The 19,968-nt window shown below is 33.7% G+C and overlaps 2 protein-coding genes and 1 pseudogene across 9 annotated transcripts; 2 read left to right on the top strand and 1 right to left on the bottom strand.

Annotated features, from left to right (window-relative positions):
* Positions 1 to 1,405: 1,405 nt before the first annotated feature.
* On the bottom strand, positions 1,406 to 11,217 carry LOC114375646 (pentatricopeptide repeat-containing protein At2g13600-like). 8 transcript variants are annotated; one of them, XM_028333483.1, is made up of 7 exons: positions 5,977 to 6,177; positions 5,585 to 5,682; positions 3,505 to 4,276; positions 3,326 to 3,384; positions 2,981 to 3,136; positions 2,446 to 2,486; positions 1,406 to 1,821 (listed from the first exon to the last, which is right to left on the bottom strand). In XM_028333483.1, the coding sequence occupies exons 1-6, from the start codon at positions 6,029 to 6,031 to the stop codon at positions 2,454 to 2,456; spliced, it is 1,173 nt and encodes a 390-aa protein (XP_028189284.1). In that variant the 5' UTR covers positions 6,032 to 6,177; the 3' UTR covers positions 1,406 to 1,821; positions 2,446 to 2,453. The 8 variants fall into 8 exon arrangements, 7 of the variants coding, with proteins under 7 accessions (XP_028189284.1, XP_028189283.1, XP_028189282.1 ...); XM_028333482.1 differs by lacking the exon at positions 5,977 to 6,177 and adding an exon at positions 2,132 to 2,151 and having other exon boundaries at positions 5,585 to 5,790; XM_028333481.1 differs by lacking the exon at positions 5,977 to 6,177 and having other exon boundaries at positions 5,585 to 5,790.
* Positions 11,218 to 13,558: 2,341 nt separating this feature from the next.
* On the top strand, positions 13,559 to 15,764 carry LOC114374099 (probable F-box protein At2g36090). The gene is made up of 2 exons (XM_028331698.1): positions 13,559 to 14,169; positions 14,825 to 15,764. The coding sequence occupies exons 1-2, from the start codon at positions 13,690 to 13,692 to the stop codon at positions 15,368 to 15,370; spliced, it is 1,026 nt and encodes a 341-aa protein (XP_028187499.1). The 5' UTR covers positions 13,559 to 13,689; the 3' UTR covers positions 15,371 to 15,764.
* A 584-nt stretch (positions 15,765 to 16,348) lies between these two features.
* On the top strand, positions 16,349 to 19,711 carry LOC114372959 (annotated as a pseudogene).
* The last annotated feature ends 257 nt before the right edge of the window (positions 19,712 to 19,968 follow it).

Below are 19,968 nucleotides of genomic sequence, written 5' to 3'. Positions count from 1 at the left end.
TGGTATTTATATCAATACTATTTATTTTAAAATCTACGATACCAGTATAAAATACATCTTAATTTTAGTTTTATATATTAAAATATTAGGTTAATTAGATTTGTCTTATTAAATTTTGGATAATGTAGGCTCAAATTTATGTAAATGATTCAATTTTTGTTTTCGAATTGAATACAAGTTATCTTGAGTACACATGCTTTATTATATGTTGGTTTAGGAAATTTTTAAAAGGTTGAAGTTTTTCAATGATTCTTTAACTTTTTCAAGAGGCTTACAAAATTAACAAGTTTATAACATAGGGGAGTTTTTTAATAAAGAAAACAAATTCATAATTTAGATGAATGTTACACATTTGAACCCTCTTGTATGGATTACAACTTTTACCTTAAACAATTACTTTACTACAAGACATACAATAATACAATCTTGCAGCATTTTAGGTGAAACTATGTATTATTAGTAACACTAGTAAGATTCCCCTGCGGTGCACGGATCACTCCTATTTTTACTCAGATTCAAAATACACTTATTTATAAAAGTAAAATTTTACATTGAAACAATTTTAATTAGTTATCTTGGTTTTAAAAAATAAATAAAAAATCATTTAACAATTCATTTACATAATTTAGTATATGAAAATATATATTACTATTTCTGTAACGTCTTATTTAACTATAGCGAAAATATTAAATTGTTGGTCTTTTACTATTTTAAGCTTAAATATTAATTATTTACATGAGCAAAAGATATTTATGCATAAAAGAGATACTATTAGGCAAGAAGACAAAAAACAAGTACAAAATAAAAAAAGACCATACATTCTATAGATAAAAAAAAATACTGTGTATAAAAATAAATTACTAAACTATCACATATTTTATGTATACATATTAATACTTTTACTTCAATTAAATATTAATTATTTTAAACTTAAATATTAATTTTTTATATGAACAAAAGATATTTATGCATAAAAGAGAGATTACTACTCAAGAAGACAAAAAACAAGTACAAATCCGATAAAGGACTATATATATTCTATAGATAAAAAGAAAATACTGTGTATATAAATTGGTTACGAAACTATCACATATTTTGTATACACATTAATACTTTTACTTTGATCAAAATTTTCAATGTATTACTGTTTTTATACATTTTATAATTTTAAATTTATTTTGAAAAATATTAAAAATAAGATAGTTTATTGAATAAAATCTTATTGACTCAAATATAAAATATTATTGTCCAAATATAATGAATATTATTTAATATTAAAGGTGTTTAAAATGTGTCTTTTTACTATGATATAAATTCATTTTTATTTTGTATTATATTATTTTTCCTACATTTTAAAATAAATCCAAAAAAACCCGACATGGCCCGGTTAGGAAGCGCTAGTAAATAAGAAAAAATCTGAATGATGTGTTTACCAACCTGCTATACTCAAGTAGGATTGTAGCAACCAAACTTGTCAAATATCCAAAATCCTAAGTTCCTAGCCTGAAACATATTTACTAGGATTGCCTAAGTTACACTTCTTCCAAATATAACTTAAACCAGTATCCAAAATTGCCTATAAATATGTTTTTTATATAACAAGTACTAATGTCTAATGTCAATGCCACAGATTCCCTACAACAAGGAAGTACTCATGGGATTGGCGAAGAAATGCTCTCGGCATATCAACTTCGGTTGACTGGATTTGCTTCCGATAAGTTCCGGAAGTAAGGAGGGTCCCCCATCTAACATATTTTGATGCATCTTCTTCACAATTAGGTGTTTATCCAGAACCATCAATTCCAAGAGAGTTCTACAGTTCTGTCAGAAACTCGAATCAGCATATAAGCTCAAAACCAGCACACAAACAGAGTAATAAAGGCAGTGACAACATTAAGAAAATCATATCAACGTTTAGGCTCACAATCACCAGATGAAAAAAATAATAGTATAAAGCCTTGCATAAAACCAATGACCTTTTCTATTATACTTATATAGTTTTATCTGATAAATGACATTGAAATAAATTGGAGTTAGACATTGAGAAACTTATAGGCTTGCAAAATTCTAGGCTTGAATCTTCTCCAGTTTCATAATATACATAGATCATCCCTTATCAGCTTCTTTTCACCTTGTATGGAAGAACAAAATCTGTGATTGCAAACAACACAAGCATGGGCACACAGAGAGTAAGTGTAGGAATAGATTTTGCCAACCATTGGAGGTTCATTGCATAATTTTAAACTAGAGAGGGTGGAGGCATATTTCAATAATACCTCAGGAAAAGGATCATTGACTCAATCTTATCTTTAAAAGATTCTTTAAGAAAAAAACAAATGGAGATAATAGTCCAGAAATTTCAGAATAGAAGTCAGCACATGACTTAACTAGTAACTAGCAATTTCATAACAAAAGTACAGAATTTTGAAAAATTTGATAAAATACCTGTGGATTCAACACGTGCATATGATGTAGAATACCCCATCCTAACACATACAAAATGAAATCGTAAGTGGATTTTTCCATTTCCTAATGAAGGATTAAAAATTGTAAAACTTGATTTACACTGCACCTCAAGTTATAATGCTGCAAAAGGAGATTTTGCCAGATTTTACTTGAAATCCACACACATAAAGAAAGGTGAGGCAAACTACAACTCTTAAAGGTTAGTGGTTACAACTAACTATTCTAGCCTATATATACCAAACTGTAACACAAAGTTCAGCGGCTTAATATCATTTTTCACTTCTTGCTTCCCAAGTTCTCTCTCTCTCAAAATATCTTTCTTATCTTCTTTTATGATTCTGTTAGAAATCTGTTAAGTAAGGTTGTAAACAAGGATAGGATAAAAGCAAATCCTTTTTCATTATTCCTTTAGGCCCTCTTGATATTATGCAGCATCACTCAGAGCTAATCCCATTTCAAAGTTGTATGAAATTTCAAATATATTAAATAAAGTAGCATTATAGAGTTTGCATACCTCCAATTCATAAAGCTCACATGTATGATCACTTTTCTTGATGGTTTTTGTTGAGGAAGGTTGTACAACACAAAGATGAAAATCAGACATAGGTGTCAAAAAGTACTTGTGACGGTATAAGACATCAACAACACGGACAGTATCATAAGCATTAACCTGATCCAAAAATAACAAGTTATGAAAAAACATGGTTTAGTACTTGGGTTGTGTTTGAATATGATTTTGGGTCTCAAGCCATGGTATGTGTAGAAGTAGGGAAAAAACTTGCTTTCTGTTGGGTCAAACCATTAGTTGCAAACAAACACATGCAATAAACTATTGAAACAAGGAAAAGGAGGGAGGAACCTTTAAGGCTTGCTCAAATGCTTGAAGAGCATCAACAATCAAGACATCTGTCTCTGCTCCTGGAAGACAAAGCCAAAGAACAATAATCATTTTCAAAGTATAAATAATTGAAAATCTATATAAATATATTAATCGATTTCAAGTCAAATTTATGCTTGGCTAAATCTCAGAATCTATACCTGGCAAGTTTATAACCCGGGAAATTTCTCCCATGCTTAATCCTTGGTCACCAGCCTTTTGGATGGCAGCATAAACAACCCTGAAGACCTCAGCACAAATTGCATATGCATGTTTTTTATTGGAATATTCTGACAACAAATGTCGTGCATAGCCTGCCATAGCTTCCCAGGGTGATTCACTATGATTTTCTTCCAGAGGTACAGGGTCAGAAGATTTAGTGATTTCCAAGATATTGTCAGGAAGTGAATAATTACTGCTTTGGCCAATGTTTAATTGGAAATCTTCGTCAAAAGTTTGGCCATAGTTATCATTATCCTTCAACAAATTTAAAATATCAGCTCTTGAAATTGTTGTTTGGTGTGCAGAAATGATGATACCAGGAAAACCTTTTTCCCGACGAGAAATAATTTCACCTTCTACTCCAAAGAAGGATTTTGACTTTTTGGCTTTATCACTATATGAAGACTCGGTAGTATCATATTTACGCTTTGCACTTCTCAAGTCCTCAGCCTCTCCAACACCATTATCTGGTAGGAATGGAGAAATTGAAAGTTCACCCGACGAGACTAAAGCAAGCAAATGAAAAATGTCCCCACATTGTAGATCTTCAGCAAGATTAGCGCCCACTTCTGTGAGGTCTTTGCCTCTTTCCTCCAGCCATGCAGAAAATTTAACAGCTTGCTTTCCAGTATTAAATGGAAATGGTGACTTGGAAACACTCTGCAAGAAATGTTGTGATAGTTCAAAACGTTCATTGCCAGTGCCCCCAACCTGTCAAATGTCGATGTAATTAGAATTTGTACAAAAACATGCATGGGCACACACACACATGCACATGTTCAGGTTGTCTATATAAAACATTAACTAGTGAGAAAAAGGAGAAAGGAAGAGAAAAATAAACCAGGTAGTAAAATAAATCTTAAAGTGGAGAGTGAAATTAAAATAAATGGCAACAGTACCAGAAACTATCTTAAAGTGGGCACACACACACATTCAGGTTGCTTTGCTCATCATAGTTTTAACCTCTTCAGAAATCTAAGGCAACATCCATGATGTCTTTTAAGGTCAAAGGAAAATGTCCATTACAGTTAGTAATGAGTTATCAGTAAAATTGAGTCTTAGTAAATCTGAGAATTAAGAACAACACTATAGTGACCCTGATTACTTTTATCTTATTTGGGATTTAATAGTGTGTGTATTGGGAAAACTCGAAGTCCCACATCGGCTAAAGATAGCGCCAAGATAGAATATATAAGTGGAAGACAATCCTCGCCCCATGAGCTAACTTTTGGGATTGAGTTAGTTCCAAACTCACGTCCCAAGAGTGTGTGGCTACCAATGATTTTGAAGTGAATTTCATAGCTTGAATAGGTATTAGGTATTTTTCCAAATACACAAGGATGTACAACCTATATTGGGGGGACATGTAGCAACTTTTATGTATATTTTAATCCTTGTAAACCTTTGTACATGTAACATGCGGATAGAATTTGGCGAATTATGCGAATAATCAGCTAAAATGGAGAGTATTTATAATCTGTACAGAATTCAATAGAATGGAATCTGATGCTAATTCTAAGGGCTAACATACAGGAATTAATTACTCAATCAGCTAAAAATCAGTAACAGCTAATCTGAGTTATGCATGTGCTTATCTCTTGTTTACATGTGCTTAATTCTAATACTGACAACATGAATATAGATATTTTATCACCAAATTAAGTCAATTTTGACATAATATTCTCTTAGCAACTGCCTTCAAATATATAACCATGTTGCATATCGTTTTCCTTATGTTAAGCTACAACTCTCTTATAAGATAAATATTACTTCATTTAAAACAGGCTTTACGGTTTAGAAATGAGTCTACACACCCACACACATGTGAAAACATAATCTGGCTCATACATGGTAATTAAAATGCTTTATAAAATTATGAGGCATGTTACTATTTCACATGATGACCAATATAAAGATGACTACAGCAATCAACAGCACAGGGTCAATTTAAGCACATAACCAATCAACATCACATCTGATGCAATTAATGCAAACAATGAGAGATTGATAACGACTTACCAAAACTTTTTTCTCTTTAAGATAGTTAAAAGCAGCAAATAGATCATGCTGTGAGTATCGCCGAAGAATGTCATCTAGTAATTTGGGTGCCTGAGGATCTGTTGAGGTGCTTAAAAAAACAAGTTTAAATAGCTCTACAACATTTGAAATAGCCAATGATTCATTTACTTGTCCATAAACATTAACCATATTATTCAGAAACCTAGTAAAATTTTATCAAGCCGCCACCGACATGATCTTTGGATAATTTATGTAACAATTATAGTACAGATAACATACTTTTTAAAAATAATGATTGTTGGCTTTTCATAAGGAAAAAGGTATAAAGCAGAAGCAATGGGAGAGGAAGCACTAAGAAAATATAGAAAAGAATAATGTGTACACCAAACTACCAGTAGTCTCGACAGGAGCAAAACCCATCCTTGAAATGATGAAATCGAAATCCATCTCTCATGATAAGTTCCCTTGAGGTGACCAAGGACAACAACTTTATTACCAAGTGACAATCATTGCAGACGCGGAGATTCTTCGTTACTTGTATAGGCATCCAAGGTGGCAAACTAAGCAACCCAAAAGCAAAAGCAAGCTTTTCACTATGGTATTTCTGACTCCTATGGGCACAAGAGACGATACTAACGTATCTTCCTGTATCTTCTATCTTCTTCATCATCTCCTCCAGTTTTACATATACCTTGTTTATCTGTGGATGACTGGTTTCATCTACAGTAAACACATGTACCCTGTTATCAACCTCTATCCAGCTACAACCTGGACTCTTTCGAATTCCTTTCACTTTCATTAACTTTCTCATATCAGCAACATTTTCTAGTTCCCCAGACTCTGCATATATATTTGCTAGAAGAACATAACCTCCAGAATCTTCAACATTTAATTCCATCAACTTCTTTGCGGCAGTTTCTGCTAGTATTGAATCGTGATGGATTCGGCATGCTCCTAGTAGAGCACCCCAAACAGTGGCATTTGGCTTAAAAGGCATTCCGTCTATTAAATTCTTGGCCTGGTTTAGTAACCCTGCTCGGCCAAGCAGATCTACCATACAAGCAAAGTGCTCATTTGTTGGAGAAATGCCAAACACTTGAGTCATGGAATCAAAATAATGTTTCCCCTCAACTACAAGCCCCATGTGGCTGCAACCAGATAAAACAGCAACATAGCTTATATGGTCAGGTTTGCATTCTGTCCTCAACATAGCCTCATATGTTTCGATTGCTTTATTGCCTAAACCATTTTGAGCAAATGCTGCCATCATGGCATTCCAGGAAATCAGGTTTTTCACATGTATTGAGTCAAAAACTTTCCGTGCTTCTTTGATTTGTCCACATCTTGAATACATGGTGACAATACTGTTTGCAACTGAAACATCCGAACTAAGCCCAAACTTTGTCACATGAGATACGACTTGTGTCCCAAGTTTTATAGTAGCCAAATCAGCGCAGGCCCGGATAGATGTTGCAAAAGTGACCCAATCCGGTTTGACTGCTTTGCTTCTCATCAAAACATACAACTTCATCCCTTCTTCCGAGAAGCCATGTTGAATATATGTGCTTAACATGGAGTTCCAAGTTATGACATTACGCTCAGGCATCATATCAAAACATTGGCGGGCCCTGTCAATATCTCCATTCTGAGAGAATGCAGTGATCATGGCCGTCCATGATATGGTATCTCTTAGTGGCATTGATCTAAATGCAAGACTAGCTTTCTCAGTATCACCACACCTTGCATACATTGTAATGATTGCATTCCCCACAGGAACAGAGGAATCCATCCCACTTTTGATTGCATATCCATGAAGTAGTTCCCCAGAGGCAGCATAATTTTGACCTGAACAAACCCCAAGAATTGTCGCAAGGGTGAATTCATCCAACACCACAGAAGCCTGCCTCATTTGGTTAAATAGTGCCAAAGCATCATCACCAAGTCCAAACTGTGCAACCCCTGAAATGAAGCAAGTCCAAGAAACTTGATTCTGTTCCCCTAAACTGTTAAACACACGCCTCGCCAGTGCTAAGCATCCACATTTGGCATACATGTCTATGAGACCACTTCCCAAAAACGCATCCAGGCTATGTTCCATGCGAAGAATCCGAGCATGCAAATGGGCACCCCATTTCAGATCAGAAATGCTAGCACATGCACTGAGTACACTGCCATAAGTCATGAAATTGGGCTTAAACCCCAGATTGCACATCTCCACAAACGTACTAAGACAGCGGATCCCATGGCCGTATTGAGAGAACACTGAGATCAGCGTGTTCCAAGAAACATGGTCACGTTCAGGCATTCGGGTGAACACGTGGAGAGCTTCATAGGGTCCATATAATTGAGAATATCCATAAATCATACTGTTCCAACAGAACAAACTTGGGCTTTCAATGTTAAGGAAAATAGTCTCAGCCAAAGTGATTGCTCCACACTTAATATACATATCAACAAGGGAGTTCTGAATGCAGGTTTGGGCTCCCAAATGTAACTTGATGACATGGGCATGCAACTGAAGAGCCAACCGAGTGGAGGCAAGGCAGCCACAAGCCTTCATAGTACAAGTATAGGAAAAGGGGTCACAGTTTTGAATGTCATGATTGGAGTCCCGGAGCATTGACATAAAAGTTTTGATGCTATGACCAGGGAGGCCGTTTTGACAATAGCCGGATATCATGGTGGTCCATGAAACGGAGTCTCTCACTATCAGGGGCATTTCATCAAACAAGTTCTCTGCTTCCCTCATTCGACCCGAATCAAAAAAGGCATGGAGCATGGTGTTCCAAGTGAAGATATTGGCATGGTTGGCCTCGCGGAAAACGCGAAAAGCATCGTCTACCATGCCGCAGTTGGAGTACACGTGCAGTAGATTGTTGAGTAAGAAAAGGGAAGCATCCAAACCGGAGAGTATGAGTTGGGCATGAAGTTTGCGAGCAATGGGTGGGGACCCACACAGCTTGAAAGCATCGTAAAACTTCTGAGACAGTTGCATGTAAGACATTTGGTTTTGTGAGGTTCCTTACTCGCATATTCATGATTTCAATGGGAAGCACGGACAAGTGTTTTTCATTCTGTTCTCCAGCTTCACCTATTACCCTTGTTGGCTCATAATTGGATCAACACCTTGTTAAGGAAAAAAGCCCGAAATATATTAACCTAAAATAATGATTAAAGTTATTAAAATATAAGAAAAATTAATTTAAAGTAATTATATATATGTGTGCCTAGATATTGAAAATTTAAAAAAATCAAAAAATTATATTAATAGATACTAATTAATATTGTAAAACATATTACAAATTTAAATAATATACCAAAATGAAATATACCCCCGACATATGATATGCTACATAACATGCATCCATACACATACCAAAGAGTATCATGCACTAAGTAACTATGGTATAAAGTATAGCATTTATGAAAAATGAAAACCATATATTGGTCAAAGGAGTCTACCTCAACTCGCCCATGCAATACAACAACGACATCAGACAAGTTATTTGCTTTCACGACTTCATTTGCCTGCTTGCAAAACAAAAAAAAAAATAGCTAGTTGAAACCAAGTAGGTCAAGGTAAAAAAAAGTGCTACTTAACCAACTTATTCACAATTCAAAATTCATAACCTCAACCTTTAAACTTATAGAACAACTACATAACTCTTTGTTCTCTAAATTCCACAAAAAGAAAAGATGAAATTAAACAGAACAAGAGCAACCACTAAATTGTACAACACAGAAGAGATGAAAAAAAGAATATGTAGACACACTGGTAATCAATGTACACTTGGTATTACAATTTACAAAATTTAAAATTTTGAGCAAAGTAACGTAATTCACTAAGCAAGAAAAACTTATAAGAAAAAAAAATTATTACAAATTACAATGCTTTATAGGTAAGGAAAACATAAAAGGCCTGATGAGAATTCTCTCAGTCTTTCAAATAGAAACAGATCATATAATGGTTGACACCATCATTCATATTTTCAAGGAAAAAATATTAAAAAAATGAACTATTATAACATTGTGCATTACGTTTTTCTATGCAAATATCATGAAAATTTGCTCCATAACAAAGAGAAGTACACTATTCCCAAATTCATCGGCATCAATACAGAAGTGTTAAAAGCAAAGTAGCAAACAAAATCTACTTTACAATATAATAAAAAATGCAACAACCCTGTTAGCAGCTTGACGACACCATTTTCAAATTATTATTCCAGGTTAGTAGGGCCTGATGGTGTTGGACTGTTGGTACTGGTAAAACTGTGCAACTCAAATGAATAAATTCTTTATCACCTAAATTCAAAAATGGGAACTGCAAAGACATAGAATCTATAGATATGAGAACTTGGATCCCTACTAAAATAATCACATTTCTCAGCATTTTAAATATATTCAAGCTAGAACAACGCATTCACATTCCTAAGCAATGATCAAATTAAGGTATGTTTAGAAGAGCTTATTTAAAGTTTACTTGGGCTTATCAGCCCTTCTGTAAGTTGCAAAAACTTATGAAAATAGCTTATGGTATGTCCGTAAGTTGTTTTCTCCTTATTTCAATAAGCTTTCTAGGATAAATGATGAAAACAACTTATATCTTATGTGAAAATAGTTTAAACTGATTTCTTCAATTTCAATTATAAAAATAAATTATATGATATCTAAGTGCTTATACATATCTTATGTGAAAATAGTTTAAACTGAATTCTTCAATTATAAAAATAAATTATATGATATCTAAGTGCTTATACAATAATAGACAGACTCAAGTTTAAAAGAGAAAGAAAAAACCAGCATGTGTGAAGAAGAAGTTTGCTAAACATGTATAGCGCATTTGGCTTTCTCTTTCTAAGAGCGAAAGTTTACGGGGGGATGGGTGCTCTTTAGGCTGTGCACTTCAGCCCTTCACATCAAGGTGACAGGATTCGAACCTATGGCCCTCTGTACCCAAAACAGATGCGCTGACCAGACTGCGCTACACCTCGTCTCACCCCCTCAGCATATAGATCCACCCGATCGATGAAGACTTGAACCGAACTCATCCATCCTTTTGGGCATAGGGACGTGAGAACCAATCCGAGTAATCAACCGCTTTTTTTAGAAAATCTGCCTCCAGATAGGGCGACGCCAAAAAGCCGTATAGTGCAGGAGCGCTCACATTTTTTTGCTTCCTCTTTCACTTGAATTAAAAAAAATACGGCTCAGGCTACCTGTAGTGCTTAGTAAGGTGTTCGGTGTTCAGAGTAGATGCACCAGAGAAAATTGTATGTTTTAATTGGTGGAAAATAAAGTACAGAAACAAAATTCTTGCTGCAGGATTACATGAAGAAAGAAACAAAGAAATAAAGAAAGAAAACTACAGGGCATGAACCAAAATCGATAAGATAACAAAAGAGGGAGAGAAAGGGAAACCTAATCTGAATTTGACAACAATGAAAGCCAATGCGAGTGAATGGGGAGAGAAGAGTGTACTTATCACTTGAAGATTGAAGTGCGAACAAACAATTTGAATCAACGTCAGGGTTTCTGAAGGCACAAGGTTCTTGGACTGAGGTTTGTTTGATTCTAAAATTGGGGGATGCACTCGGGGTAGGTTGAAGGAGTTTATCAAACCTAAGTTGGGGCCCCACCTTCCCCAAACACCTCTATATCGTCTTTAAACTTTTTATCCAATGTTATATCTAGTGTACGAATTTAACACGCCATTCACCCTTTTTTTTTTTTTATGAATGAAAAAAATGCGCTGATTAAAAAAAAAATATTTTTTACAAGGTTAGAAATATATGTTAACCATGCATATGAAATAAATCTTATCTCATTTATAAATAAATAAATAAAAAAACCTTATCTCGTCTCAATTAGAAACGTTCAATCTTATCTCATATATGAATAATACAAAAATCTTATCTCAATTAGAAATGTTGTTAGTAGTTGTTACCGCAGGCAACGTGCACTAATTCACTAAACAATACCTTGTTAAGAAAAAATCACTAAACAATATTCAATTGTGATACTTTGCGCATTTTGGCTTACGAGTGACGACAAATACAACGTTACAAAGAGAAGTTGTAATACAAAAATATTACCTAAAAACATTTACTGTAAAGAGAAGTTGATATACAGTTTTTTTGTGATTAATGGGTATACGTTGTTAGTGTAAAGATCAACCAATTAAAAATCATGTTTAACTTTTAACTAGTAATTATTATAAAGTTAATAAATTAATCATACCTGATAGTTTATGATTAAATAGTAGTGTAAAGATATTTTTACTTTTCTGAAAATATCAACTATTTAAACTTCTAAAATATTTTTTAAAATTTATATTTTTAAATTAATTTTTTATTTTCTAAAAAATCTAAATGATCTTTGTAGATTAATTGAATTAAATTTCAATTCATCTTTATATATTAATCAAATTAAATTATATTCACTGATGCGATAATCGTTTTCCAAATAACTATTCTACATTAATTCTCTAGAAATTAATATAGTATATAAAATAATGATAGTTTGTAATGTTGAGATTAACATCTATAGTAGTTGATCCAAAATGTGAACGTCTTATAAAATTTTAATTTTGAATTTTAGATTAAACTTTATAGATCAATTTTTTTTAATTAATATAGAAAGAAACTATATTGATTATATGAACAAGTCATATAAAATATTGATGCCTTTTCAACTTTTGAAAATTTTACAAAACTTTTTGGATCGGTTATACTAAAAAATAATTTAGAACTACACTTTCAATTTTGATTTTTAGTATGACCGATCTAAAATATTTATTATATTTTTTAATTATTAATTTTAATAAGAGAAAAAAATATCATGTATAATGACTTAATGATCATGCTAAAATACTAATTAATTATAAATAGAATTATTTTTATACAAATATTAAAATATATTTTTATTGTTAAAATTTAAATTTTTTGCTCTATTATTATAAAATACACTATCAGTCTATTAGAAATCACTCTAAACATAATTTTTAAAATAATTATATATAAAGAGTAAATGATATATGCATTAATTACTAATGTAAAAAACTTTACAATATTATTCAATCACACATTATTATATATAATAAATTTATTATTTTTTAATTAATTTTCTTAAAGGTTATACTAATCATAATTTTTTATCGGTTAATATGATAAGTTTTTTTAACACTAATATAGTACATAAAATTTAAACTACTATACTAATATAGTTTAGTATAAAATATTTATTATAAAAATTATTAAATTTACTACATGGAAATTTATTCCAACTAGATGTATTTATTAATTAGTACTAATCAAAGAAACATTCGATTGATATAGGTTTAGATAAAAATATCTTCAATTTTCAACTGTTCTGCTGATAAATTATCTAACTATTCACCAATGAGAAATATTGTATTTCATTATCTATCATTTTATATTTTTATGGCATATGTCTCTTTTCAATGTAAGTATTAATTGTTATTTTTTTCATTTATGTTCAGGTTTCAAAGGTATTGCTGAAAAAAAATAGCTTAAAAAAGCTAAAAAAAATTATTATTTTGAAGCAAAAATTAAAAGTCTATTATTTTAAAAAGGAGCAAGTATCTTTTATCATCATAAAAACTAAGGAATAAAGTGTTTCTAATAAATTTGATAATGGCCGTGTGGAAAAATAATAGATAAAAACATTTTTTTATCCATTAAAATTAAATATAGTATATTTATAATACTGAAAAATTCTGCTTAATAACAGTCAAAGACCGTACTTAATAAATTGAATTAGACAGCTTAGTATAGATAAAGACACATGAAATGCCTAAGATGTTTCCCAACTAAAATAATGAAACATGTAAAGGGAAAGGTTTGAATGCTGGCTTAGGCAGCCAGAGCTTGACAGCCAACTTTGACTAGACTCCAACTTGTCTTTCTTCTACTCTGTTTTTGGCTATTTAAATAAAGCACACTCCCTCATCTTCTATTCTCCTTTCATAATATTAATATATTACACTTCGCAAAGTAAACACGTTATACTTTATTAGTCCATTACCCGCCTCTGTTCTTTCTTTCTCCATTCTCCACTAAGAAACGGAAATTGGAACACAACTAACTATGATGATGGCTGATAATAGTGATAATACTTCACTACCGCCGGAAAAAACCGAAAGCACGTCGAGCCTCGCCACGCTCCACTCCGACATCATCCACGCGCACATCCTCACACGCCTCGACGGCGCCACGCTGGCATCCGCCGCATCCGTATCGTCCCTCATGCACCGCCTCTGCACCCAAGACGATCTCTGGCGCGAAATCAGCACCGCCACGTGGCCCTCGCTCCAAAACCCCATCGCTCGCCACGTCATCTCCGCCATCCCCGGCGGCTACCGGTCCATTTTCTCCGACGCCTTCCCTTCCCTCCACAACTCCTCCTTCCGCCGCCACCGCCCGCCTCCGCCGACGCCGGAGCTCATCTCCGCCGTGGACATGTACTACCAGGGAAAACCCGTGTTCTCGCGCGTGATACGCACGGAAACGCAGAAGAACTGGTTCTTCGCCTCGCCGCTGTGGATAGACGCGCTTCAACACAAAGAGGTAGTTATAATTAATAAAACATGTTACGCAACTAAATTTAGTTATCAAAATTGCTTTTTAATCATTAATATGCCAAGGTAGTTATAAATTATAATAAAGGGAAATCATAAACTTCACGAAAAAGTTATTCGTCAAAAGAAATGAATCGTGATTTCCGGTACAATTTTTAACTTGTATTAATTGAATTAAAAAATCCCAGCCTTAAATATTATCTCTCTGCTATGCAATTCGTACATTTTTTTTTTTGGTACAAAAATAGCGTCACTTATTATATTTCTGACTGAAAGTATCCCTAGCCATAGATAACAATTAACAAGTAGGAACAAATAATTCAATTGAGTATTATTGCTGAATCATTGAATTTCTTATTTAATGTTTTCTGTAACATACTCCATGGTAAATGTCGTGATTGTGGACATATTATCAAACCAAATTTAGGGATGAAAATTATTTTTGGGGTATGAGTCTTAAAAAATTTAGTGCTCCATAGTAAAATAATTGTTGTCTCAAAATGATAGGAAATATAAGTAATTACAAAAAATAATAAATTAAAATAATAATTATTTTGAATTTTTTTTCTCTTAATGGAGGGAGTATTTTTTTTTTAAGAATTATGTATAAATTTTAGTGGTTAATTTTTAATTTTTCTTTGTAGTTAATTCCTACGACAGTGAAGTTTGCGAGGAAGGACGAGGAATGGCTGAAGCACTTGGAGGAGAATCTGAGCGTGAGCTGGATTATTGTGGACCCCACACGGAAGCGTGCGGCGAACGTATCGAGCCGGAGGGCGGTGTTGGCACAGCGGCACTGGCTGACGCGGGAGGTAGAGGTGGTATACGCGGCGGAGATGGCGGGGGAGCGGGGGGGCGCGACGGAGAGGGTGCAGTGCCTGGTGAAGGTCACGTGCTGCGGGAAAGTTGGAGGGGAGTTGCACGTGAGGGAGGTGAATTTGGTGATGGAGGACACGGAGGGGAGGCGAGTGAGTGGGAAGGAGAGTGTGGAGATTCTGCAGAGAGCCATGGAGAACGGAGAGAGGAAGAGAGTGGATCACGTGAGGGATAAAGATAGGTTTATGAAATTCACGTGCTTGATGAAGGAGAGAAGAGAAAGGAAGTTTAGGAGGGAGAAGGCACGCGATCTTGTTTCTACGTTCTTGGCTTTAGTTGCTCTTCTCTTGTTCTGTTTCCTCGCTGGATTCTGAGCTTTCAACTTTTCAAATTCAACCTCATTTTTTTTTCTCACATGTCTTTTTCTTAAAAGAAAATCATATTCCAAACACATTTAGATACTAAATATGATTTATTATATTTAATCTCTTTATACTCAACCCATTGATAAATTCAAAGTCATTTAGATCCATTAGTACTAAATGAGATTATAGATTCACTTTTATTCATTTTATTCGCACTGTAAACAAAATTCAGATTACACAAATCGTTCATCATTACATGAACATACAGATTCTAGGTTCATATATCATGATGTTATACATTCACCGATCCAAATTGGTTTATGATAAAAGCTTTGTTATTCTTGTATTTATCATTCATTTATTTCCTTTTAAGTGGAAAGTGATGCAATTAGTTTTCGTTTTCTTGGTGGTCTGCTTCAAGGATGTTTCAAATCTACCTAGATTCGTGGTTCAATTTTAGTGTAACTTTTGTGTACTAAAAGTGTTACTTGTTGAACTAGTTTAGTACGAGTGTGTTGGCATGTGTGAGCTGAAAAATAAAAATTATAATATAAGTGTGGACTATATAATTATAATATTAATATTGTATAATATTATTATTTATTAAATTTAAAAGTAAGTGAATGAGGTAAAAATTAATATAAGCTAAAAAATGAATCATCAGCACATATAAACCCATTTGAGGATGGGGCAAAAGGAAAACAAATATTATATACCAAAATGGAAATAACAAAGTCATAATGTTGAAGACATTGTTTCTAGCAAAAGCTTAACAATCAAATAAGTGTGTAATTTACAATTGTGACTTTGACATTGTAGTAAATTTATAAACATGGTCAAATCAAAGCATAGTTCACATTTGGATAAGGAAATTCAAAGATTATTTCCATGCTAGGCTTGAAGCTTTGAGCTTCGAAAAAAGCTCTCCAATCGGATCCAATTTTTGTTATCTTTCGCCAGTCATTGTGCACAACGTTCTATAATTAAATGGGTAAACCTTTTATCTTTCATAAAGTAATACATAATACTTAAAACATCCTGACATAGACAATAACTTAATGTAAGAAATGGGATAAAAAAATTGACAGATAAAGGTGCTTTTGAATTAATTAAGTATATAGCTAAGTAACTTACCAAGTTGCTGCACATGACCTTGTATTCATCCAGAAGTACCTTGAAAGTGATTGAATTCGACACTTGATGGTATAATAAGTACCATTTTGAAAAAGTTTTTGCATCACTGCTGGTTTTGAATATGGTCAGCAAGAAGAGACCCTGACCATAATGGGTTAATGTCACTTGGTGATTTCCCTCGAGTCCATAGAAAGTTCTTAGTGTTGTCCATCCATGGATAATGGTTAGGCTGATCAAATCTTTGTTGTAGACAACATCATGCATATTTCCATGTTTGTCTACCAAATGCCAATGACGTTCTAGCTAGTCCTTCCATCTAACAGCAAATGACCTACTGACTTCACCGTAAATCTACATTTGAAATAGGTGTAACATTAGAATAAGACAAATTGGTTGGTTAGGTGTATCAAAATGATTCAAAAAATGACATGGTAATTGGAAATGACACTAATAGCATAATAAATGGTTGACCTAATCCTTTGCAAGAACGGTGTTGAACATCTGCTCTTCAATTCTTGTGATTCGCATCATTATTTCTGCCAATTCATAGTGCTTTCTCTGCATATCATTCATCAATTCTAAACTCCATATGGAGTTAAAAACTTGGCATCATTAAATCTTGATACAACAATAACCATTTAAGCAAATTAATATGTATCTAATACTATTATACAATGCTATAACAAAATTGACATTAATGTTGTACTAATACTATTATGCAATGCTATACATAAATGAGCAGTTCCTTCTGATGCAATCCTACCCCCCAAGGGTATTGGATAGAAGACTCCAAGAGACTTGGGCTAGAGCTACTAAAGAATGCCCTAGGGTTCTCATGAACCTTAGGGTAGATTTTTGAGCCCATGGGTCAAGATTGGATCCACTATTCTTTGTAAATATTAGAATAGGTTTTTCCTTCTTTTAGGCCTTGTATTTTGACCATTCTAGTAGTATAGGTTTTTAGCCTTGTATTTCAGGGCATTTTGAGTAGTCTTTGTAGTAGAGACTTTTTTTTTTGTATTTTCATGTATTTTGTCAAGGAGGTGAGCTTAGTTTTTAGATGGGTGCGTGTAGCTAAGCTCTAGCTTCTCAAGGAAGCTTCTCAAGGAGGTGAGCTTAGTTTTTAGATGGGTGTGTGTAGCTAAGCTCTAGCTTCTCAAGGAAGTTTTCTCAAAGAAGCTACTCTCATGAGACACAACTCAAAGTTCAACTTCTCTCCCTTTTTCTTTCTTCAATTTCGTGCTCCCTCCTCTCTTTTTCTCTCCCTTTTTCTTTTCCTCCATTGAAGCATCCTCTCCAAGCTTCTTATCCAAGGCTCATCTTGGTGGTGAAGCTCCTTCTTCCATGGCTTATTCCCTAGTGGATGGCGCCTCCTCTCACCTCTTCTCCTTTGTCTTCCGCTGCATCTCCATGGTGGAAAATCACCATTAAAGGACCTCATTGAAGCTCAAAGATCCAGCCTCCATGGAAGCCCCACAAGCAAGCTTCCATGACCTTCTTAGCCTCACGTAAAAATCCAGATGACACATCTATTTGCCATGTGCAATGTGCCCGCCATTATGCATATTAAGAATTGAAAGAGAAGAACTAATCAATACACAAGTGTAATCACATTAATAAAATTGCAGCACACATAATTTGTAGAAAAGCCAATTTCAAGAGGTAACAAAACAAAACTGACATATTAAATTAAGAAGTACTCTTTCATAATAGACTACATGTATATAAATGATACTGAATGAAGTATATAAACAAACCAATGTTGTAATGCACTTCATTATTGAATGATTGATATTTTGTAAGTCTTCTCCTATGATTGGCTCTTCAGGCCATGAACTTCATGATCAACATGTCACCAAACTACTCTAGATAGATAAATGTATTCCAACAAAGAGTTTAATCGGAGAGGGTAAGCTATGCGACAAGGACAATCACATGGAACTATCTAAGAGTGTTTATCTTAGCAGGTTACTCCCCTGATAAATAAATTGTCTGGAACCTATAAATAAACTACTTTTTAGTGAAAATAAACTGACAATCCAATCTACATCATGTAAGGCTACTACCTTGCAACCTACTGGTCCCAGGTTGTTTTCGCTGATACAACATCACAAGTCACAATTAGCAAATCATAGGTTGTGCCTTAAAAAACTTGTAGTGGTTGCCTCATGCATTGAGCCACTATTTTGTTTTTTTTAAAAAAAAAAACATGACTTTGAATGTTAAAACCAAGATTGCAGTCAAAATGCCATGATTTTGTACTCTTCTTTGGACCTTGCTATCCATATTTACTTCTCGATGATTTAAAAGGGTTCTCCATCATACATTAGTAAGACTATGCCTATGCTTGTCATACAGGCAGTGTCATCCTTTCCGAATACCTTCTTGTATATATGATTTCTCAATTCTCACGATTAGAATATTGGACATATTTCATACCATTTCATAATTCCTTGTGTGAATGAAATACCTTGAGACTCTTCACCTTTCTTTTATTAACACATTTCATAAGTTTGTTAGATGAAATACCTTCAGACTCTCCACACTAAATGGATTTGCTAAGGTCAATTCACTAATTATAGTGTAAGATTTTGGAATGTGTTGATGTAATTAGGGTGGTTAGAGAATTTAAAGTTCAAAATTAGTCCAAATAAATACATAATGACAAATCCTTTTAAAATTTTACCATAACAATGACCCAATGCATGTCATTTAGTTCCTTATGTTATTGTGTATGGCACTTCAGATGAAGTTGTAGATTGCTCCCATGGCAAGCAACTCTTGGGATTGTGTAAAGAGAAGTATGAACCACTCTGGCTCAAAGGAGGTAACCACTGTTTGGAGCTCTTTCTTGAGTACATCAGGCATCTCAAGAAGTTCATAACAACAATTGAGAAGTCTCCATGGCAACGATATAGCTTTCGGCAGAGCACATACCAGTTTGTGCAGCCTTAAAAGAGTACAAACATTTTCGAAGTAAGTATAAAAAGCACTGATCATAGAGAAAAGACAAGGAAGAACACAAACAGGCCACAAAAGCTGAAAAACTTGTCTAATAATTCTAATATGTTAGAGAAGTCTGGAATGACCTTTGATCACAAGGAAAGGTCTAGGAGAAGTGTGGATTGTCATGAGAAATCCTTGAAAAGCATTGGCCATCAATTAGAAAAGGCAAGGAAGAATGTTGGCAGGATGGACAGAATAAGGAGTGGATAATAATTCTTATAGTGAAATTATATTGGTCATCAATTTTGAACTCCATATGGAGTTAAAAACTTGGCATCATTAAATCTTGATACAAAAATAACCATTTAAGCATATTAATATGTACCTAATACTATTATACAATGCTATAACAAAATTAACATTAATGTTGTACCTAATACTATTATACAATGCTATACATAAATGAGCAGTTCCTTCTTAGCCTCACATAAAAATCCAGATGACACAACTATTTGCCATGTGCAATG

Source organism: Glycine soja, chromosome 11, assembly GCF_004193775.1.
Source record: "Glycine soja cultivar W05 chromosome 11, ASM419377v2, whole genome shotgun sequence".
NCBI classification, from domain to species: domain Eukaryota; kingdom Viridiplantae; phylum Streptophyta; class Magnoliopsida; order Fabales; family Fabaceae; genus Glycine; species Glycine soja.
Note: the sequence above shows the minus strand (reverse complement) of the source record. Positions and strands in the feature narration are given on the sequence as shown.